The sequence below is a fragment of the Anabas testudineus genome, chromosome 2 (genome assembly GCF_900324465.2).
Source record: "Anabas testudineus chromosome 2, fAnaTes1.2, whole genome shotgun sequence".
NCBI classification, from domain to species: Eukaryota; Metazoa; Chordata; class Actinopteri; order Anabantiformes; family Anabantidae; genus Anabas; species Anabas testudineus.
Genome location: NC_046611.1, coordinates 16,909,859 through 16,934,062, shown reverse-complemented (window position 1 = coordinate 16,934,062; position 24,204 = coordinate 16,909,859). Strand labels below are relative to the sequence as shown.

At 37.1% G+C, this 24,204-nt stretch overlaps 2 protein-coding genes across 3 annotated transcripts; both read left to right on the top strand.

Annotated features, from left to right (window-relative positions):
- Window positions 1-1,688: 1,688 nt before the first annotated feature.
- On the top strand, window positions 1,689-15,014 carry cip2a (cellular inhibitor of PP2A). 2 transcript variants are annotated; one of them, XM_026364375.1, is made up of 22 exons: window positions 1,689-1,774; window positions 2,020-2,135; window positions 3,035-3,182; window positions 4,047-4,159; window positions 4,593-4,687; window positions 4,784-4,880; window positions 5,600-5,722; window positions 5,935-6,080; window positions 6,172-6,247; window positions 6,642-6,881; window positions 7,215-7,377; window positions 7,897-8,044; window positions 9,134-9,233; window positions 9,329-9,447; window positions 10,502-10,682; window positions 11,241-11,315; window positions 11,779-11,889; window positions 12,169-12,365; window positions 13,038-13,151; window positions 13,265-13,347; window positions 13,476-13,615; window positions 14,145-15,014. In XM_026364375.1, exons 2-22 carry the CDS (start codon window positions 2,034-2,036, stop codon window positions 14,289-14,291), a joined length of 2,718 nt encoding a protein of 905 aa, XP_026220160.1. In that variant the 5' UTR covers window positions 1,689-1,774; window positions 2,020-2,033; the 3' UTR covers window positions 14,292-15,014. The 2 variants fall into 2 exon arrangements, with proteins under 2 accessions (XP_026220160.1, XP_026220161.1); XM_026364376.1 differs by having other exon boundaries at window positions 1,695-1,774; window positions 2,033-2,135.
- A 569-nt stretch (window positions 15,015-15,583) lies between these two features.
- On the top strand, window positions 15,584-22,462 carry chrnd (cholinergic receptor, nicotinic, delta (muscle)). The gene is given in 13 exon segments (XM_026361162.1): window positions 15,584-15,707; window positions 17,748-17,893; window positions 18,186-18,230; window positions 18,320-18,429; window positions 18,730-18,885; window positions 19,146-19,224; window positions 19,226-19,262; window positions 19,696-19,896; window positions 20,360-20,471; window positions 20,883-20,997; window positions 21,386-21,596; window positions 21,837-21,955; window positions 22,058-22,462. Coding segments are annotated over 13 exon segments (1,572 nt in total). The 5' UTR covers window positions 15,584-15,649; the 3' UTR covers window positions 22,241-22,462.
- Window positions 22,463-24,204: the final 1,742 nt, after the last annotated feature.

Here is a 24,204-nt window from a genome sequence, read left to right as displayed (position 1 = left end):
GAACCACCAACCCTGGGGTTCGTAGCCAACTGCCAACTGCCCTACCAACTGAGAGACCACATAGTGCAACATCACATTATCATAACTAATACCATAATAACTAATATCACTTTAAAATATTCGTCAATTTACTTGTAAGAACAATCTTCATTAACTTTCTTTGATTGGCAGGTGCATCATATGCACATTGACATGTTATGTTTTGCTGACATTGCATGGGCTGAGCTAATTGCACTCAACATGTTATAATTACAGTATGTTTGTGATAAAGGCTACATATAACCACATAGTATTCAGATATTATGTTACAGAGTAAAAAAGAGAAACTGCATACAAACAAAAGTGCTACATAACTTAAAATAAATTAAAATCCCAGCTGTGTTAAAAAATAACAAATTGCACAATAAATTGATGTGAGTTGTAAGCTGTGATTAATTGATTTTATTGGCCAAGACACAACCCTCAACATAATGCAATTTCTGTTGTTACTTAGAAATGTATTATATAAAATACATTAATAAATATCTGTATGTACAAATTGACAGTAGTAGATTAACTGAGACTATATTATAGGATATAACAGCACATAATAAACCTCAAGAAGAGCAACAGAGTGGCATCAGACAGACAGACCAATGTCACGTGTACTAAGCACAATTCATTACGGAAACTCAGGTCACGTCACAAAAAAAAAGAAGCCACACAAGATGAAACAAACTCAAACACACACACATGCATTGTATAAGTCACATATAAAGACAGTCACCTCTCAGGTTAGAAGATGTCTCCCAGGTGACCTGAGGGCTCTGACTGGACTATAGTCAGTAGGCACAAAACCATAACAGGTTCCTAGTACGGCAGTTTGTTTTTGATGTACTGAGAGCCAGTGAAACGATTAAAGTAACATGTACACAATTACATGTTTGTGTAGGACAATTCGTCTGTTTGAGACATTCTAATTGACCTCGATGCTCGTTTTTAGGTCATGCTTTCATACCCTCTTATGCTGTGTGCCTATTTTTATACTGTTCGGCCGACATTAGGTTTGTAACTATAAAAAGACAGTTGGCAGTTGTCACTGTAGACCTCCACAAACCACAGAGTTCACTGAACTCAACATCCAACCTGAATAAGCAAACCTTTTAAAGACAGGACTGGAATAAATTTGGCACTAAATGAAAAAAAAAACAACATATCTTATATATCTATCTTAAATAATCCTACACAAATGGTAAATGTCCTGCACTTATATAGCACTTTACACTGTATCTCTTTCATCCACATGGTGCATTTGCGTTTGTTTTATTATTATTATAGCAATGTTTTCATTTTACTTGCTTTGTTATTTAATTTAATTTAATTTAATTTAATTTAATTTAATTTAATTTAATTTAATTTTATTTTATTCCCTTTAGTTGTATTTGTACTGCGGGTGGCTTTGGCTCCGCCCCCAGAATACGTAGATTCACACGTGATCTCGTTCAAGCTATATAATGGGTGGATGGGGGGGGGGGTAATTTGAGATATTTATACAAAGTTATTATGAACGTGTTAAATTACGGTCATATAAATCAACATGAAATCAGATATTGATACAATACAATCGCTTTTTAAAACAGACTCAATAGAATCAATATTAAAGTTATTGATGTACATTTATCTGACTCGACTCCCCTTCGTCGTACATGGTTCGTTCCTTCCCGTTCGAAGCTCGGAGCGGGAGGACGTTGTCGTCGTGTTGCCGGACATTTGTCGACGAAACAAAAACCACCAGGTAGTCTGCAGCAAATAACACAAAATGTGTCCTGTAGTCGTTTTAAATACACGAACAATGGCTAAAATATAAGCTTGTTTAATTTCTTGTTATCATGTATCGTTAACAGTAATATAGCATCACTAGCTGCCGTTTGCTAACGTTAGTTACTGAAGTTCAAGATGGACGTTGTTGAACCATTTCTTTTGAGGGTGAAGCGGACTTACTAACGTGTCTCTTCACTGTTTCAACCCCCTGTGTAATAGTTTTGTTCAACAGGATGGACATGACTACGTGTTTAAAGTCTTTGCTGCTGGCTATGCAGCAGTACAGAGACAGCAAGGCTGCACATAACGCAGCGCAGCTACAGAAACAGGTGGAGGTGAGTAACTTACATTAACACAATTAAATTAACATTAGTGAGTAAAGTTACTCTGCAACACTGATTCAGATGTTTAAGTTTGGAAATTACCTCAACCTTTTAACAGCCTGACAAAGACACATGTTAGATGGAAGGATGGGGTAACCTAAAGCACATCTGGAGATAACCTAGCTAAACCAGATGATAGGAACACTGACTAACTTTGCAAATATTGTTAATGTTAATGTTGGTCTTTGTTTAGATTAACAGCAGAGCGGATTTTATAACGACATCAGCGGATTTTACACCGTAACAGAAAGATATTAAAAGGCTTCACCTTGTGGATTTGCTAAACTTTGGTGCACTTGTTTTTCTGACCTTTTATAGACTGAAATACCAGTTTGGGTAAGCTAATGATCAGAACAACCTGTAAATAAAATAGATGCTAACAAGGCAGTTGTTCAAACTGCTATGGTTATTTTGGAGGTTGTAGGACTGGACTCGGTGTTGTAATGGGCTGGTTCTGACATTGATCATCAAATTATTAGACTATTGTTATGCTGCACTGACTTTAGTTAGGTGTACCTAATAAACTGGCATATACTAGATATATAAACTGTAAGCATTACTTCAATATTCAAAAATCAGTTTTCTTTTACTGATAGTATAAAATATATACCACAATTATATGCTATATGCTGTAAGATGTGGATAGGAAGGTACACAGAGTAGAACAAAAATAAAGATTAATTAAATCTGTTTCAGTGTTTTTAGGCCAGGGTATTGATAGCGATATTTTAATAGCGATATTTTAGATTTTCTTAAAGTTTGTTGGAATAAACCTATAGTATCTTCATGCACACCTGGGGAACCCACAGTCTTTTTGGAGTGTACTTACTGTTATGTGTGTGTATTGGCAGGAGGTTTCAGGTCTTAAGTGTGACCATCTGCTGTCCTCAGGCCAGGTTTTACCCAGCGAGTGTGTGAGTGGACTAGTGGAACTGGCTGGAAACCCAAACACCAGCCTGGCCCTGACAAGCTCCATCATCTCACTACTGGCACAACTAGGTAGGCAGTATGACCTCTATGCTCCATAACCTAAATGTTCTGCGGGTGTTTTGTGCTGTAACTTTGCATACACACTATTGTAGATAGCAGATAAACAAATATAATATTTAATGCAATTTTTCACACAAAAACACATATTTCTCTAGTAGAATTTCCATTATTCAATGTAATTTTATTTGTATAGCACCAAATCACAACAGAACTCATCTCAAGGCACTTTACAGTGTAAGATTTAAGACCTTACAGAGTATAATTCTATAGAAAATTACACAGAAAACTCCTACAATCCCATTTCAGCAAGCTTTAGGCAACAGTGGAGAGGAAATACTCCCTTTAGAGAAAGAAACCTCCAGCAGAACCAGGCTCATGGTGGGCGGCCATCTGCCTCGACCGGTTAGGTAGAGTGAAAATGGGAGAGAGAGAAAAGAACAGCAGGCAACAAAAAAACAACAACGAGCAGCAAAAACATTGTGCAGGTCAACTGGATTCTGGAGATGTACAGCTCCAAGACCCAGGATACCTGCAGAAAAGTACAGAGAGGAGGGAGCACAACTACGGGAAAGGGAAAACACGCTTATAAATATGCTTATAAAGTCAACAGCTGAATGTTAGCGAGTCATAGAAAAATGCAGTTGGCAGGTATATGACAAACTGGGAGTCCACATATTTGTTTCATACAAATTGATTTGAAAGAAAACTGCTGTGCTCTAAAAAAAAAATTATATCGTGAAAGTGGAAAGCAGAAATGTCAGTATTTAATCTCAGACCAATGAGTTTGTAATGATGGAGGTAGACGGCTAACCTGCTCTGTACTTCTGAATCATCAGCTTTGTATTTATTCCACCTGCACACTCTGTCCTTCAGCATGTGATGATGACAGTCGAGAGATACTTCACAGCAGCTACAACCTCACCAGCACTCTGGCCTCTGTTATCCACCACCACAGTGCCACGCCAGCAGAGCCTCTAGTGCTGCAGGTATGTCTGTGTACATTTGCATCTTCAGTGGGAGAGAAAAGATCCAAATAGAGGACTTTATGGCAGTTGGGTTGTACCTCAATGCCATAGTTGACTTAATATTTCCCTAGTGAATAATGTTTTCTGTGTGTTTTTATTCATTTTAATTATATCCTGGGATAAAAGCTTAGAGCAACAGATGATGTTGGATTTTATATGAACAGTAAATATTAGCTCACTGCCTTGTAAACAGAGTTCCATTGTAGCGTATTTTTTGCAGTGTTGTTTCAGATCATTGTTAGTTATGACCAGCATGATATTATTGTTGAGATGATACCTGATGCATGCCATGAATTAATATACAGTTTGTCACAGATTGATATAGCCTTTGAAAACCACATCCTGTGTAGGGTTATTCTAAAGATATGTTATATGTTGTGTTGTGCATTTTTAGTGTTTACAGGTGCTGCAGAAACTGACTTACAACACTCGCATCTTCCAGTCTGCAAGCTACATTCATGAGCTTATTGCTTTTCTCATGAACAACATGTAAGAACCACATCTCCAAGTATGATATGAATGAAGCTGAAAAGACTGATTCTTGTCATTTATTTAACTTAATGTTTTCTGTGGTTTGCACCATAGCCAGTCTCACAATGATGACATCATCATGCCATGTCTCGGCCTCATGGCTAATTTGTGTCGTGACAACAACTCAGTGCAGAGCCACATCAAATCTCTGGTGAGTCTCTATTGAATACAGTAAGTTACACATGCTGTGTAGAACGAAATTACATGTGAATTACATTTTGTTATTTGTTAGGTGGACAAATTAAGGTATTCAAAGATGTCACCTTAGACTATTATTACTAATTTCTGTTGTGTTACTAACTATAACATACATAGTCAGCAGATGAATCTGTTATGAATATAACAGCCCTCCTTAGCTGTTGAAATAAAAACAGTAAACATATGTTAAAAGCATTGGTTCATTTCCACTACTTTACCTCAAAACAAGACTTTTTTTCTGTACAATGGTCCTGATGGATAATTACTGGGGGACTGTAGAAGTAGCTGGTAGAGTCCATGCTCGCTTTGTGGAATGCAGAATTGCTGTAATTTAAATAATCAATAACTCAAAGCTATGAAACTTTAACTCTTTTTTTGTTGTTGTTGCAGTCACAGTTGCTGTTCATTTTAAAGTTATCACCCTTAATGTTGACTACTGTAATTTTATCTTATTGTTTTTTTTTTTTCAACTTTGAAATGAAATTAATAAAATATTGAATTTTACAATTCCATTTGACTTCTAGTAACATCACTGAAATATTCTAAATATATATTTTACACGTAATATAAGAAGTACATATACCTAGTTAGTTTTTATCCTAAATAGCCTTATTTGATTTGTTTTTCCTTCTGCATGCTGGTTTGTGTGTTTTGTTATGTGTGTTGTTTTAGGATAACGTAAAGTCATTTTACCGTACACTGATCAACTTCCTGGCTCACAACAGTCTGACTGTAGTTGTGTTCACATTGTCCATACTGGCCAGCCTCACTCTGAATGAGAAGGTTGGAGAGAAGGTAGGTGGGACACCATATTTAATTTCCAGTCTTTATTTTATGTGTTGAGTTGCTAAGTAACATTAAGGTTTTGTTTAAGTCAACAGCATGGCCAACTGTTACTATATGTCAGTTTGTTCCTCTTTTCAACATTTACCAAAAGTTGTAAAGTAGAAATTGCTCAATTTATATCTGCCTCACTCATCTTGTCATTTCTTGTGTTTTCACATCAGCTCTTTGATGCAAAAAACATTCACCAGACTTTCCAGCTTGTGTTCAACATTATTGTGAATGGTGATGGTACTCTAACAAGAAAATACTCAGTTGATCTTTTGGTTGACCTGTTAAAGAATCCCAAAATAGCAGATTTCCTCACAAGGTACTGTCATACATAGAGCGTTTAATCACAGTAGTTACTTCATGGTCTGTTGACTTTAAATTCATATTGAAAACTATTTTCCATTTTGTAGGTATCAGCACTTCTCAGCATGTGTGTGTCAAGTTTTGGGACTGTTGCACTCAAAAGATCCAGACTCTGCAACCAAGGTGAAACAGGAGAAACTGAACAACATTTGCACACACCATTATACACCACAATTTTTATATATTATTCTTTCTCTCTTAGGCACTGAAGATATTGCACATCTGAAATGTGTCAGTAGTGTTGGTCAAAAATAGTATCATGCAAACCTCTGCAGCTGCAGTAACCTCTGGCTGGCTTGTGGTAAAAGAGACTTTATCATGTAGAAAACAGTCGATCAGTGACGAAATGTGTAGGGCGAGGTGGGAGAGGGGTGTACTGTGGATGGCCACATATGTTAATAGTTGCAAGCTAATGCTTGCTCACATAGTTATTTATATGAAGAATTAACCTGTCAAATTTTTTCTCAGTTGTCTTTTTAGCTTTTAGTCTAACTAAAATGTCTGAAAATGTTTGCAGGTGTTGGAGCTCCTTCTGGCCATGTGCAGTGTCTCAGGTCTGCGCTTGCTGCTGTGTGAGGTGGTTTTTAGACCTGCAGGACCCAAACTCAGAGCTGCAGGCCGCAGACAAGCAGCTGGATTCGATGTTGGGCGCAAAGCACAGCCTGGGCTCGCCCTAGTGCAGTGGCTTAGCTCACCTGTAGAGGGTGCCGAGACCTGCTCACTCCAGGCCCTACAGCTTTTGAATGAGTTGCTTGAGGTACGGTGCTTGCTCACACACTGCTGTGCATTAAAAGGCTTTTTCTGTCTACTATTAGTAACGGTTCTTACATACAGTGTTTTCTAATAGAGTCTTAAACTCACAAAATTATCTTTTAAATTTGGAACTGATCAAAGAATAATTAACCAAAACTGTGACTTTGATCTGACATTTGATAACAAATTTTCAGAACATTTGATTCTCTGTTCTATATATTCATTTTGTTTGGTATCAGAACATATTTAGCGAGTTTTCTGATTGGCTTACCTTGTAGAAAAGCATCATCCTCTTGTTTATCCTTCTGAACACTTATTTATGTGTTTTTCTGTCCAGGAGGCTTTGGGAGAAGACGGCATGTCTGACTGTGTGTTGAGTTTTGTGGATATGTTACTTCCAGTCCTGCTAGGACTGCTGAAAGGCCTTGATCCTGCACAGGGAGACTCGCATCTAAGAAAACACTGTCACCGCATCACACATGTTACCAGTCTGCTGCTCAATATCCTTTACTTGACTTTAGTTGTGCCCAAGGATTCCTTCAGATCCTTAAAAAGTCTAAAATTTGAATTTTTACATTTAAGGACTTAAAGAGTCTTATTTTTACTCATGAGACGTCTTAAATTTAATTGATGCATGTATTTACATGTATCTACTTATTGCATATAGGTAGCGTAATAATTTATGAAATGACAATTTAGTTATGTGTTGTATTTGCGTGACTTATCACGTTACTTCCATTCACAGCTTGGCCAATGTGTTTATTGTTTAGTGCTTATATCTTAATTTGCAGTCAGTTGCAGAAGTTAATAATTAGAGTAGTCTCATCACTGCTGTATGCAGTTAGATATTACAATTAAGTAAAAAAAAAAATTAATTCTGCTGTGGAAACAATATTATTTTTTCTTTGTTTAGGTTTTAAAAATCAACCCTGTGCTACTCTGCCGGTTGTTTGTGTCATGTCTTGGTTATCTTGGTTTCTTGGTTATTTCAGTTTGTTTTGAATCCCTAACTCCTTCACTCTTGTGTGCTGATGAATCCACCAGATCTTTGGTGTCACATCAGGTGACTGCTCAGCTCTGTCTTTCACTGGTTGAATCCCTTCTCTCGTGTTGCCATAGCAACAGCCCCCTTACCTGCCTACAGTCTGGCTCTGACAGTGACCTCAGGTAAGTAAGTTTTGTCACTAATCACTGGATTTTGTGTGTAAGATAACTTTATTGTCATTTGCTCAGGTACAGTGTTCTGTAGTCATGAGGAAAAAAATGCAAATAACATGTAGAAACAAAATAAGTTGGCAGTAACACTATACAGTATCATAAAACAAACACAATAGGCAGCTGAATGGCAAACAAACAAAGAACAAACTGAAACAGTGTAAAATATTTCACAGAATAGATTATTGCACAAGAGTAAATTATTGTATATCATTGTACGTTGAAGAAGCAGCAGTTCAGGTATGGAGTGTGTGGGTCAGCAGTCTCAGACAGTAAGAGAGGGTGGGGGTATTTCACATCAGGATTCTACTATCAGTACTACTAACAGCCTGATAGTTATCTTGAAGTTGAGTCATGGAAACTGAACTTCTTTCTTGTTCTTGTTAGGTCAAATATTTCACTGCTCATTCAAGTAGTGCTGTAGCTCCGCATTAAACCTGTAAAACGTCCAGGAGGAATTGTGGACCATTCTTCCTCACAGAACTGCTTCAGTTCTGTCAAATTCAACTGATCTCTTTATGTCACTCCACAGCATCTCTGTTGGGTGAGTTCAGGGCTCTGACTTGACCACTCTAAAAAGCCATTTTTATGTCTCTGAAATCATTCTGTAGATTTACTTTGCAGTTCTGGGTCATTGTCCTGCTGCATCACTGAGCTTCAGCTTGTCCACAGCTACCCAGACATTATCTTTTAAGATACCTTGATAAACTTGGGAATACCCAAAATATGTTATTTCATTTTGGATTTGTATCTTAATATGACAAGTCCTAAACGATTTAAATGTGTCATTATTACTGATGATGGTTATTAACTGTTGAAGCTAAACCACTGTCAAAAACATTTTTAAAATTTGAGCATGTGCCTTATCTATCAAACAAATATGTACAGTGCATGTCTGTGTTTAGTTCCTGTTTTTCTCTTTTTACATGTCATTCTAAATTAAGTACTACTTTCAACACCTTGCACACTGTCTTCACATGTTCATGTTCTACTTTGTAAATTTGGTTATAGTTAGAATGGTTTATGTTTCTGTCTTTGCAGTCAGGTGTGCGCTGAAGCTCTGCTAAAGACTCTGGAATTAATGAGCAAGCTAAGACAACAGGTGAAAGACATGGAGACCAGCTTCTACAGAACTTTACAGGTACATGCACAACATCTTCATCTCATGCACTTCATAATTTTCTTTTTTTTTTTCTCTTGATGACCTGTTACTACCCATTTGTCTTTATCTGTCAGGATCAGAGGATAGTGACTCCCCTCTCTCTGGCCCTGACGTCCCACCGCAGAGAGCGTGTGCAGACCGGACTCAGTTTGTTGTTTGAAGCTACACCCCTCCCAGACTTCCCCTCGCTGGTGTGAGTCAGTTGCTCGAAACAGTGTTCAGTCACAGAATTCTTGTGCGTTGTTACCACACTTTTAATGATGTGTGTGACATTATTATCATCTCAGAAGGTCCTGTTAATTCTAATGTTTTGAGCCCCTCATTTATGTAAATTGGAGCCAAACAAATTTGTAACACCTACATAAAACACTCTCTGACCTTATAAAAGCATATAGTACAATTAGCACAGTTTCAACAAAAACTGCAATAATAACCTTTCAAAAGTAGAATTGCATTTTTTTAGATATTACAGATGTATCTGATAAAGTCGCAAGTAACAACAAGATACTAAAAGATTCTTAGGTTTGTGTTTACTAGCCTGTGGTTTTGGGGCCTGTAGACACTAGGTTTCAGCTATGACTATTTCCAGATTAGCTCACTACTATATATATATAATATATAATATTCACTTCCCTGACAACTGTTGTGAGTATAATCACACGTTATAGAATCCAGAGTCTTGTCTGTGTCGCAAATATTAAGAGAGATGCCTGAGGGTTGATGATCATTTCAAATCTACCTGGTGTGTACATCACCAGTTTCTAACAACTTCATCAATATTTTTTTGCATTTTACTAAACTTTAAGTTAATTCTTAGCAAACGGATTCAAATAACAGAATTAAATAATAATCTGTGCTTTTGTAACTTGTGATTCATGAGTTAGTTTAAGAGTTAAAATGTTCACTGACAATTAATTGATTCTCTGTGTAGTGATGAGTGTCCCTTGAGTCTGCGGGACTGAGAGTTTTGTCCTTTTAAATACTGACTCTGACTTTATTTTTGATCAATAGTTGCTTGCTGATACCTACTATTCTCAAATACGTTGTAGTAAACTGTTAACCTTTTAACTGAAAGATTAGTTGTTTAAAAACAACTACTGAGATATACTTGGTGGTCAAACTGTGACTATGATGATTCATACCCATCTGTAGTGAAATTAATAAAGTGAATATATCTTGTGAAATGTAAACAAAATAGTTGCCAGTTTGCTCTTGTTGATACCTTTTATCAAACTGTTTTCCTGAAGTCTGGGAGAAAGTATTGCTGCCAACAACGCCTATCGCCAGAGGGAGGCTGAGCTGTCCGGTAAACGTGTTGCAGTTCAGGACGTCCCGGCTCTGTGGACAAACACCAGCTTACTGGACTCTTCAAGTTGCTCCAGCAGGAGTGTCCACAGTCTGGTTGAGAAGATACAGAATGGCATGGAGGTACAGTAACATGAATATTAAATTTAAACTGGGAACTGAGCAAAGTTTGACTATATTTTTATAAATTAACATTCCATAATTACAAAATAATTGCCCAGTAATTGTTTAACACCTTTAGTAAAATAGCAACAGAGGAAACAAATTTAGTATAATTACCTGGACAGCTGCCTGTTATTAAGACAGTTTTTCACCCGATTACTGTGGAATTAAATGTTATTTGTATTAATGTATTATTATTTATTTAATAAATTAATCTTTAAGGATTATGTTTTAGTAGATATTTGCATTTTTGACTCACTCTGCTTTATCTGAGATGTTGCACCTACTGGCATTTGGATGTCGGTGACATTTGTGACATTTATCTGAAACGTGCCCAACCACTGCATCTATTGTCTATTTTTATTTAAAAATATTTATTGGGAAAACATGTTATTTTTTTGTTGATTTATTTTGTAAGATTTATTAATCTGAGATTTTTCTTCATGTGCTGTAAGTTGTTTCAGCATCTGTAGCTGGAAATTGTCTCTTACCGTGTCTCTGTACCTTTACTGGTAATAGCTGCAGGAACACGCTAAGGACTCCCATGTGTCTGAGATCATTGATGTTTATGAACAAAAGCTCACAGCATTTGCGGTGAGTACATTAGTCAAATCATTTTAACAAATATTTTAACTTCTATTCCACTTAAAAGTTGTTTTGTGTGTTTTTAAAAAAGTGAACAGCGACAACTTTCCATAACTGATTTGTTTATTTGTAAAGTTTTGCCTTTGTGAAGCCTGTTATCTGTTTAGTACTAATTAATGACATTGCTTAATTTAGTTTAAGTCTTGTATTTGATTGCAATATGTTTATCTATATTTTATGTGTGTGTGTGTGTGATCCAGGAGTTTAGCACTTAGTAGTGTATTTAACATTTTGAGTGTGTGATGCTCATTATTTATATTACATTAGGTTTTTATTGTATTGTTATATATTTTTAAATGTATTCACAAAGTGAAAGTGTGCATTTATAAAAATTCTGTAAAGGTATCAGAGTTAGCCAAAAGCTACGTTAGCTAAGCTAAGTTATCATTTTTTGTCTTTGTAACTCTGTTAGACTAAGGAGAGTCGTCTGCAGGACTTGCTGGAGGCGAAGGCTTTAGCTTTATCTCAAGCCGATCGTCTGATTGCTCAGTATCGTTTCCAGCGAGCTCAAGCTGAGGCTGAGGTAACTTACTTACACCCACCACAACAATATACACATGGCCGTATGAATATGGTTCATGTTATTTTTTTTTCTATTAGTTTGACAATTAAGCTTATTTCTTAAGAGTAATAAATAACTTTCAGCACAAACTTGAAGTTTAAACCAGGGATTTTTTATACACTATGGTAGCAAACAAACAGAATTATCAATATTAATACATTTTTAATTTAATGTGAGATTTGAACCACAGGGTCAACCCACAACCTCTGCTCTGTACATTCACACTGTGTTTGTCTACAGGCTCGTAAGCTGGCCTGTCTGCTGAAGGAGGCTGAGCGTCGACGTGAGGATCTGCAGGGTGAGCTGAGCAGCCAGGTGCTGGAGGTGGAGCGCTCAAAGGCCGACATGGAGGAGCTGCTGCAGCACAATGCCAGGCTGCAGAAGGACTCTGAGGAACACCAGGCCCTTAAAGGAGTTTACAATGTCCTGCTGAATAGGTGAGAATTACAAAAGGCGAGATGCAAGAGGGAATGTCTAGTCTGGTAAAATCTCTATACAAAGCTTTGTTAAATCAGTAAACAGTAAACACTGAATTCATGTGTTGGTTTATTGAGTCTACATTTGAGCTAGGTGACTAAAAATTAATTAATTTAGTATTATTCTGACTAAAAACTATCTCAGTAGCGATGGTGAACTGTTGAGTAATTCTTGATAAATGTTCAGCTCTGCTGTAAAATGATTCAATAAGACAATAGACAACTCTGTGGAGAAGTAAACTGAGAGTTTCTGTAGTTGGAAAATCCAGGGAGTGCTACATCTTCTACATCTTCTCTCTACATCTCTAGAGGAACTAGTCATGTTCATTGTAGATGTCACTGTCTTGTCTTTCAGTTCTGTCTCTCATTCATTAAAAAAATGTAAGCGTATAAATATAATATTATTAAAGCCACATCTTTAGTATTTGGATCAGATGGCTCCTGAACAATAAAGTGGATGTGGCAGAATAAGTATAATACATCTGTTAAATGGCTAAATGTTTGACAGTGTTTTCTATCAATCAATATAAAACATATGTAAACATAAGTATGTATATTGTCTATTTCTATATATTGCACAGCCGTAGTGTATGCAGTCTTGTAAGTTGTGTAACAGGTTGTTCTCTTGTGCAGGTTCAGTGAGAGCGAGAGGATGCTGAAGGAGCTGCAGGTGGCTCACATCTCTCTCATCAAACAGAACGACACTCTGAGGAAGAACCATGAAGCACTCCAACTGCAGCAGGAGAAGTAACCATATTAACATATTTCATTGCTTATATTTATCTTCACTTAATTTGCTTCAACAGTGTGAATTGAATGTCTTATAAGAATAATTAAAATTCTGTTTCTGTCTTCTTCAGGGTGGCTGCACTATTGGAAGAGAAAGAGGAGGAGAACCGATCACTCCTCTTAGAAATACAACTGAAGAACAGTGACATTGCAGGTTGGTCTCAGCGAGTGGTGCTGTTTCTATTCCAACATATAGGTGTTTGTTTTTTATATGGGTGACCCAGAAATGTGTCAACTGCTGAAAATCAAATTTCAAAAATTGCCTTGCCTTGTTTGGGTCAGGTCTGCGTGAGGAGCTAAGAGGTGAAGAGGAGAAACTGAAAGAAAAGGATCAGGAGAGGAGGGACTTGGAGGAGACGGTGGATGTTTTGAGAAAGGAACTTAACAAGACAGAGCAGGCAAGGAAGGACGCCAGCATCAAGGTAAAAAAGTTTTCCTGGTCCTGGTAAATTTCAAGTCTTATGGATTTACAGCTTTTGTCGGCATCAGTAGTTTTCCACTGAGCAGGGACCACGGTTTGCTACCTGTCTCTGTGCATCAGCTCGTATTACCGCAATATTAATCTGTTATTCGATGATGAAAGGAGGAACACACCCATTCAAAGACACAAAACTTTTATTCATTTTCAGTTTTGCTTGTCATTGTTACTTGACATTTCTTTATCATTAGCACATGACAGTGTACAAAACATTTAACTTCTCAGTAACAGGGTGTTTCAGCTGTCAATAATAAATTCTGTGAAAAACTTGGTTTTCTCTGTAGCCGACTTCTGTATGTAGAAGATGTAGAATGAATTTGTTCTGAGTCCTCTCTTGATTTATAGTGTAAAATACTTTCTGGCATGAATGCCATCCAGATAAATTATATCTTGACACAGTCCTGCAGAAATCTGAACTGCCTGTGTCCATCTCAGGTAAGGAAATGTGAGATTTGGGTTTTTCCTGTTTCCAGGCTTCATCTCTGGAGCTGCAGAAGAGCCAGCTGGAGACGAAGCTGAAGCAGAAAGAGGACGAGCTGAACAAACACTCTGCGATGATCGCTATGATCCACAGCCTCAGCAGTGGCAAGATGAAGAGTGATGTCAACCTGTCGCTCTGATGACTCACAACTCTACAGATACGTGAAAGGAAAACAACTAGACTTTTAAAAACACTTACTGTACATCATATAATTGTACTATGAGCTTAAATCTTAAACTTTAATGAACTTGATGAAATTTACTAAAATGAATTTTTATTTTTAATTCAAGCCCATGTTTTATATATTTGTATGTTCCATGTGTTTGAGTTTTTATTGTTTAATAAATAAATGATGGGTCTGTGTTCATACTGGGCTCCTGAATCCAGATAAAACGTGTGTCAGAGTTGATTGTAAACATTTTTCTTGAAACTGCATGTTTAGCATCACTGCCACCAAAAGTAGATCAGATTTTTTTTATTTGAAAGAGAGAAGTACACTAATAATTCTTGTTGTTCTCTTGTGCACATACGTAGTTATTATTCAAAGTAATCGAGCTTTGCTGTTACAGTGTTTTTACACGTTTGAAAATTGTTTTAATCTGTGTCTAAATTAACAAAAAAGTGCAAATGTTTGGGAAAATTGGGTTTAAAACTATTATAGCACCATCGCATGGAGAGTCAGCGTAACAGTCTCAAACAGCTACACAGGTTGTGTTTAAGATGGACTAGCTCATGGGGAGATGTGCAAATGTCAGTGTCTCTTGGTTTAATTTGTGCTTTTTACTCCTCATAACCTGCAATAAAATATGTTGTAATGAAATAAAAAAATTAAACGAGAGGAGGAAAGAGTGAATACGTTTGTGACTGGGTAAAATTCTCTGACAAACATTTATACTTTTGTTTTCTAGCGCTTATGATAGTGAAATTTCTATTATTGATACATTATTGAGTTTTTTTTTGGTGTAAGGAATTGCTAACAATATATACAGAAAGAAATATTTCACAGTTAATATTACCTGTTATACAGTACCACAGTACAGTATTTGTACTAATCGCAAATCAGCTACAACATTTTTACTTTAGTGTTTATTCTTACATGTCAGGTCACAGAAGATGTATTTACAATCACTCATAAATAGACTGTACTCAATACTAATACTAAACTGTATTTTTTTCTCTGCTTCTTTTAGTATATTAAAGGGACATTCTGTGTTTTCTCTATCCAGTAACGATTTCGCACCACCTCTGTGGCATTTCTGTCATGTCTTATACTCAGATTTGTTTTTATAATGGCATGATTTCAACATTACAGTTTGTAATGATGTTTTTACTGTATGTGACTCCCCTCCCCTCTCCAAAGTGGAGGTGATGGCAGCCGCCTGCTCCGTCTGTTTTCTATTTTCTCCTCTGTGTTTCTGCAGCTGCTGCCTGTCACTCAGACTTCCAGCAGAAGGTCGGTGGTTAAAGGACTCCTGACTTACCAACAACCAGTCAGCCATGAAGCTTCAGCAAGCAGCGCTGGGCACTGTGTTCCTGCTCTTACTGCTCTCCTCTGGTGAGTAATTGTAGGTTATTTAATATGTCACCTGAAGGGTTCAACCGAGCTTCTCGCAAAGTAAGAATTGTCACGTTTATGTTTGAATTTCATGTTTTTCAAGCAGATACTTTTTATTAATAGTAAATATTTTGTCATTTTTGTTTTCATACTAAAACATATTTTTTATAGTTTTTCACACAAGTACATGCTTACAAGGGTGAAAAATCTCTATTAGCAACACGTAGACCAAGTTGTATATGCCGCTACTGACAATGAAATTATACAAACTAGCTGGTTTATCAGTGGTTTTGATAATTTATTAGTCATTTTATGTAGCTTTTTTGAATTGAAAATACCCTAATAAAAATCTTTTTTGATGGTCCCTTGTCTGACAAATTAGTTTGGAAACTTTTTACTCCAACTTACCCACATACAGTACATTACAGTTTAGAAACCACATAATTGGCAGATTAATCAAACATTATAGTTTAAGCCCTAGATTAAGAATTAGTTTCCAAATCTGAGATAAGTTAACTTAAAAGAGAAAGGTTAAAGTAAAGTTAAGATAAAATGTAAAGTAAAAGTGTTATTTCCGGCAGCTTTTAGGAATCTCCATCATATCAGAGGAGTGGACAACCCTCGCTGAGCACAACTTGATAAAGATTAAAAACTAACAAACGTGACTGTGTGTCTGTTTAGATGGGAAATGTCTGCATGTTACCCTACATGCAGTGTATTAGACAGCTGGTATCTGAACCACAGAGCAGCTGCCATCGTACTCTGAAATATGAGCAGCATGAAAACATTCACATGCTTCCAAGCCTCCTGTTTGTTTTCATCTGTGTGTGTGCGTGCATGTAAATGCCAGAACATCCTTAATTTACATTTAAATCAGAAAACAATGTTGCATTAAATATTGATGACACAATGAGAAACTGATATTGTTCTTTCAAACACATCACTGGATCTTCCTCAGTAGTTGTTATGGATGTTTGTTTTTATCTGTGTTATCCATGTTGCCTTTACAAACTGTACAGCCGGCGATTACAGCTGTTCTTTATTCACAGTCTTGAGCAAACTGTACACATGTAAAAAGGCTCTTTGTCCTTCACTGTTTTGCTGATAGTGGACTCGTGACTCATTGATATTAGCCACTGTAAGAGAGGTCTTTAGTTTTCTAGATGTTACCCAGCCTGTCGAGCATCAGCATCTCCTCTTCTAAGGTAATCTTGTTAGTTTGAGCCATGACCTCCACAAACCTGTGATGTCCAGATCAGACTTTGGCAGTGAACGATAAAGATGTGGATCATTTGTCTTGGTAAAGGAAAGAACAGTTGTCATCTTAATTGAGTTTAGGATTTACATGAAAACTTCCATTTTTAAAATGTGGATACACTTTATAATAATAATAATAATAAATTTATTTATAGAGCACTGTTCTAAACATATGTTACAAAGTGCTTCACAAGACAGACAAGAAACACATGTAGCCCAACAAGATCAACTTGAGCAAGAACTAGGCAAACAGTGGAACTCCCCCTAGGGGAAGAAACCTCCAGCAGAACCAGGCTCAAGTTAAACGGCCATCTGCCTTGACCGGTTGGGGAGCAGGAAACAATTATACAAACAAAACAATAATACAAACAACTACCACATCGGTCCTTGGGAAGACCAGTTCCAACGTAAAGACATTGTAATCTAATGGAGAGTCCTCCCAAGGACAGATTTGTTTTAGCTTACAGAAGATCGCAAAAGGCTCGCCCGTAGAGGTATGTTTTAAGGAGAGTTTTAAAAGATGTTACTGAGTCAGCTGATCTTATTTCCTCGGGTAAGCTGTTCCAGAGTTTAGGGGCTCTACATGATAAGGCTCTGAAAAAAAGATTTCTACCAGAGGATCTCAGGCCACGTGCAGGCTCATAAGGCTTTAAAAGCTGGGATAAAATGGCACATGGTCATGCGTCATCCATCACAGTCTTAAGACATACTGCTGCCATACATACTGCTCTGAGTGAGTTGAAAACATGAAAAAACAATGTTTAAAATGCGTTTATGTGTCAGAGGGCCGGTGCAGGAACGAGGAGGAGCGTCTGATCAACTACCTGTTTAAAGAGCGAGGCTACAACAAAGAGCTGCGTCCTGTTGAGAGGCAGCAGGAAACTGTCGACGTGTACCTCGCCCTCACACTGTCCAACCTCATCTCTCTGGTACAAAGTGTGTTTGTGATGATTAATTCCTATGAATGGTGAATAAAGTGACACTGAAATACGTCTTTGTGCAAATACAGAAGGTCTGAACTTGTTTTAATAACATACAGTAGATGCATTAATCTGAGCTCTCTGTAATCTTTGTAATTTAAAGATGAATCATTTAAGACATGTTTTAAAACAAACATCCCTAAAATATTCTGGTGTCAGCTTCCTGAATGATTAATTGAGTTCCTGTCACACTGTGGTTCTGAGTTGTTGGTTTTCTTCTACTGTTCTGCTTCATTTATAGAAAGAAGTAGACGAGACGCTGCTGACAAACGTGTGGATAGACCATGTGAGTAAATGACACATACTCTCACTTTAAAGTAAAGGCGACTTTGTCCTGGATTCTTATTTTCCTATTCTCGTCCTGGCATGTGATAGACGTGGTATGACTACCGGCTGTCATGGAATCAGACCGAGTTTGACGGCATTGAGGTGCTTCGTCTGCCATCCAGCATGTTGTGGCTGCCCGAGATTGTGCTGGAAAACAAGTGAGATTCAATTTTCTTTTCTTTTATTTACACGTAGAGATAAGAAACCTTCCAGACTGAAGTGTCTGTATGTTTTTGACAAACTAAGCTCACACACAGGTCTGTTCAGTAGATGTTTTCTTCACCAGGAACCAGACTAGTTTTACTGTGTATTTAAAAAACCTCCTGTCTGAGCAGACTTGATCTTCACATTTAAATCATTTGATGTGATTAAAGACTTTCTCTTGAACTCTTCTATTAACACCTGTATGAATGTACAGTAATGTTTGGATTAATGCTGCTGCCTCCTGTCTCTGTCAGTAACGATGCCCAGTTCCAGGTCGCCTACTACTGTAACGTACTGGTGTATGCAGATGGCCTCTGCTACTGGCTGCCTCCTGCGATCTTCTGCTCCTCCTGCTCCATCAACGTCAACTACTTCCCCTTTGACTGGCAGAACTGCACACTCAAATTCACGTAAGTTGTGTCAACTAGACTGTTTCATTTCTGCATCTTATTTGATTTAAACTTGTTAAAAAATCTGTTCATGTGATATTCAGGATGTTGTCTACAGTAGCCAGCAGATAATAGATTAGAACAATGAAACATATTATTTGGGACAAAATCAAGATTTAGAAGTTCATTATTTTACAGAGCAAATATTTTTATTGATAATGACAAATGCATCAAGACTCTTGAGTTTATTTTTAAACTTCATTTCCCATGCTGCTTTGCAGCTCTCTGACGTACAACGCCAAAGAGGTCAGGATGCTGCTGAAGGAGGATCAAGACTCAAATACAAACGAGAAACTGGACAGTGGAGTGGATTGTCATTGACCCTGCTAGTTTTACAGGTAATTGTCCTCAGTGTCACATTGGAGCCTACTTTTACTTCTGGTATTTAATTATTTACTTTATTTACTTACTGTAGATGCTGATTCTTTATTCAAAATAAGTAATTCACAAATTATGGCATGTTGTTATAGATTAACCACCTTAAAAAACATGAATTCATCTTTTATCATACAGTAAAATGAATAATTTTAATACAATAATAATAATACAATAAATAGTTTTCCCTGTTTTGTTATAGACCAAGTTGTCCTTACTTTTTTAATAAGGGGCAGATGACAGGGACAATAAACTGAGGACATGATATCGGTGTCCTCAGTGGTCCTGTCACAGTGTACATTTAGGATGTTAATTCTGGCCTCTTTCTGTGTCTCCCCCGTCTCTCTGACTGTGTTTTTCTGTGTTTCTCTGTGTTATTATTATTATTGTTGACAGAGAACGGCGAGTGGGAGATCATCCACCGACCGGCCAAGAGAAACACCTACAAACACATTCCCATGGAGAGCAACAAGCACCAGGACATCACCTTCTACCTGATCATCAAACGAAAACCTCTCTTCTACATCGTCAACATCATTATTCCCTGTGTGCTCATCTCCTTCCTGGCCTCGCTCGTCTACTACCTCCCTGCTGACAGTCAGTACTTACAAACTAATTTAAAGTGCAGTTTTAGAAATTAAAGGACCAGTTCACCCAAATCTTTCTTCCGTTGATTCAGCTACAGAGATGATTGTGTAGTTATTGAGTTATTACATATAACCCAACAATGAACAAGTGTAAACTCAGAAAACTGACTTCTTTCATCTTGGTTGTCTTAGAGGCAGTTAATTCAGTCTGAGCTCACTGTGCTAATTGTTCCGCGTCTTCTGACACTGTAGGTAGAGTCTGTGATTTGGACTTCAACATGAATCTTTTATTATTGTCAGTGTTGTTTTTTAACTACATTATATCTTTCAAAACTCAAACAGTTTTATAATAAGTTTAACACACACAAACACACTCACCTGTTCACTCTGGACTTTGTTGGTCGTACATATCAATCAGAAAATGATGATGAATTCAGTTGTAAGTGTGTGATTGTTTTGTTGTGGGTGTGCAGGTGGTGAGAAGATGACTTTGTCCAGCTCAGTGCTTTTGGCTCAGTCTGTCTTCTTGCTGCTGATCTCTCAGCAGCTGCCGGAAACTTCCATGTCTGTACCGCTTATCGTCAAGTAGGTAACACACATGCTATCAGCTCCACCTGGAAACATCAGAGACAACTAGCGGACACTTGAAGCATGAAACATCAAACAGAAATCTGGTGTCTTGTTGGGAAAACATGCATTATTTCACACTTCACTTGTAGCTGCAATGTTGCCTGTTTATTAGCCAACAAATATGCATTTGGCACTTAACCCAGTGTTTAACAATTAAAATCAGTTAGAGAGTCACAATTAAGAACAAACTTTTTTTAAACTTATTTTAATATTATTTTAGCACAGGACATTAATTAGGTTTAATCATTTCTAACATCTACTAACTGTGTTAATTCAAAGTGGAGATAATAAAAGAACAAATATCAAAATGCTTAAAAAAAGTGTTGATCTGCTCAACAAAGTCTGATATATCTGTTTGTGTGTCAGGTACCTGATGTTTATCATGGTGTTGGTGACGGTGGTGGTGCTGAACTGTGTGGTCGTCCTCAACCTGCACTTCAGGACACCGAGCACGCACGTCATGACTGAGTGGACCAAGAAGGTAACACAGACACACACACACAACACACTCATAACACTCATTATTATTAACAATATAAAGGTGTTTTGCTAGTATCTTTATTGAATCATCACCACTTAAAATACTCTCTAATATCCACAAAATATCAATCTTTATTTAATAATTCTTCATCTATTGTTTATTATTCCATGTCAAAGTGCAGATTCAATTATTTACTTAACTTACTTCAAACCTAACCTGTGTGAGACTCATTTGGTATGTAAAAGATCATTTTATTCCAAACAAACTGCAGTTTTCTCAGAAAAGAAGCTGATGCTCAAGTTTTCTGAATAATTTTCAATGATTCTATGAAACTGGGTTGAACTGGTTTTGTGTCCATCATCTCATATTTCTCTTTCTCCATGTCCAGTTTTTCCTTGAGCGGCTTCCCCGGATCTTGCGTATGTCCCGCCCGGCAGAAGCAGAGCCATACTGGGATGGAGCGTTGCCAAGGCGATCCAGCTCGGTGGGCTACATCGCCACGGCAGAGGAGTACTACAGCGTCAAGTCCCGCAGTGAGCTGATGTTCGAGAAACAGTCAGAGAGACATGGACTGGCGAAACGAACCACACACGCTGCAGGTTGGGACAGTTTTCTCCCTGAATAAGCAGGATTTTATTTACTGTTTTTTTAAGTGTGAAACTGTTTTAAATTACATTTTATTGTTGGTACTTATTTGCTGTAGAAAAATAGAGTCACAAAAAACTGTATTTTAAACTTCATTTGATACTGTGTCATCAACTCTCCCTGTACAACATACTGAATGTAACTACAGTCTTCAGTAAAGTTCCCAAATCTTACTCTCTGTGTTTTGTCTGTAGTTGTGAAACCACAGGAGGATGGAGGTGTGACAGACCAGCTTTATGCGGAGATCAAGCCAGCTGTGGACGGAGCCAACTACATCATCAAACACATGCGCAACAAGAATGACTACAACGAGGTGAGACGAGGTGGAGAGAAAAACTGGAAAAAGACAAATGGCAGTGAGCTTTGCCAAAGAATCAGACGGATCTTAAAATAAACCCATTCACTCTGTTTCCAGGAGAAAGATAACTGGAGCGGTATCGCCCGCACTGTGGACCGACTCTGCCTCTTCCTGATAACTCCATTGATGACTGTGGGCACGATCATCATCTTCCTGATGGGAATCTGTAACCACCCTCCACACCTGCCCTTCAAAGGAGACCCACACGACTACAGTGAGGAAAGCCAACGCCTGCTGTAACAGGGACACACACACTCACACACAGAGTCTATTGTGTGATGACTTTTCTCACACACGTTAAAGTCGCTGTGATGTGTTTTGGTTTAAATTTGAAGTGAACTCAGGATATTGTTTAATTTTATTTGTGTGGCTTTAATAAACATTTACATTCATTTTTTTTTTGTTTCTATTGTTTAAAAATGTTCTACATCCACTACCATCATCAAGGTTTAGGTTTTCAGTTAAATAATCTAGTCCCCGGAACACATTACAATAAACTATTAATGTGAATTTAACACTTTAATATCATTATTAATTAATAAATACTTTAATGCTTTCTCTGAAGTAGAAAAAGGTGAAATATTTTGTCCTTCCAGCTTTTGAAATGACAGGAACTATTGCTGAAGTCTTTGTTAAATCATTGTAAACTAATTATCTGAGTTTTGGACTAATGGTTGGGCAAAACAAAACATTTGAAGATTGTTCAAGGTTAAGATGGTATTTAACATATAATGAATGTAATGTAATCAGTTAATACAGAAAACATTGCAGGCCTGTGGTTCAACAGTATAGAAAGGCTACACAGTCCACTCCACAGCTGGGTTATTGATCTATGTTTGTTTCTCCTTCAGATGGTAAATCACACTTTTAAAAACAGTTCTTGTAGTACTGGATTGTAAGTATTAAAGTCCGAGAAAATTAGTTATTTCCCATTGACTGGGAGGTTTTATATATTCAAGTTCATTGTCATACAGCTTTCATTTAAACATCTGAACCTTTACATGAGATTAAAGCTCTGAGTGGTGCTGTGAGGCGTCGCTGCTGTAAATGGTAAAAGGTCTGCACTTATATAGCTTTTCTACCTAGCTGGCACACAGCGCACACACACGCACGCACGCACACACACACACCGATGGCAGAGCTGCTATGCAGCTGACCTGACTCACCGGGGGCAACTTGGGGTTCAGTATCTTGCCCACGGACACTTTGGCATGTGACGTGGCAGCCTGGAATTCAACCACCAATCCTGTGATTGGCAGTCAACTGCTCTACCTATGGAGCCGCAGCCACCCCTCTCACCCCCTGTAGAGGTCATGACAGAGAAGCATCAACAAATCATCATCAAAAGCATCAATAAATGGTAAGAAGACGGAAAGTTTGGAGTTTTAACAGATGATTTGGTATAACTGTTTATGGTATCTTCATGTCTAAGATATTACCTTCTTATTATGAGGCAATTTATATGTTTTGGAGTAAAATAATACTTGTTAAAAATAAAATTATTAAAACACTATCTCTAGTTTCCTGGATTTAACAAAATAAAAGCAGTGCTGTATCTGATCTGCAATAAGTTAGATGGATATATTCTTTAGGTTTTCTACTATTTAAGCAGCAAATAAAGGACAAAATAAACTGATTTAAACAAACATTTATTTAATTTCCAGTTTTAATTAATAAAAAAACATCTAGTTTAATTTGGAGCTCCTGTTGAACAACTATTAAAAAAATATATATCATAATTTATGGAAACCAAAGGGTAAAAATCTTTTATTCTTGCTTCAACACTAAAGGATGGAAATAATGAATCAAATATGACCAAAATGCTGCACAGACGATATATATTTATCATACTGTCAGCTATGTATGTACATATTTATACCAATTTTCATGTTTCTGTGTCTATTTACCCGGGATACAAACTAAACAAACCAAAGCAGGAATTTCTTCTGTTTTCAGTCATCTTCTTTTCATCATAGTACTTTTGATTTTAATTTTATGCTTTAGAAAATTAATATCTAAAATTTCTGATGCAGCAGTTTGTTGGTTGTTTGCACAGTTACCTTTTATTTTCTTCAGTCATCAGGGATAAAACCGCTTAAATGAAGCAGAAATGTCTTTATGTTCTCACTAAATTTTAATTTATTCAAATAATGTGAAGAAACCTTCATTATTTTTATTTTGAAGAATCCTACAAAATATCTGCA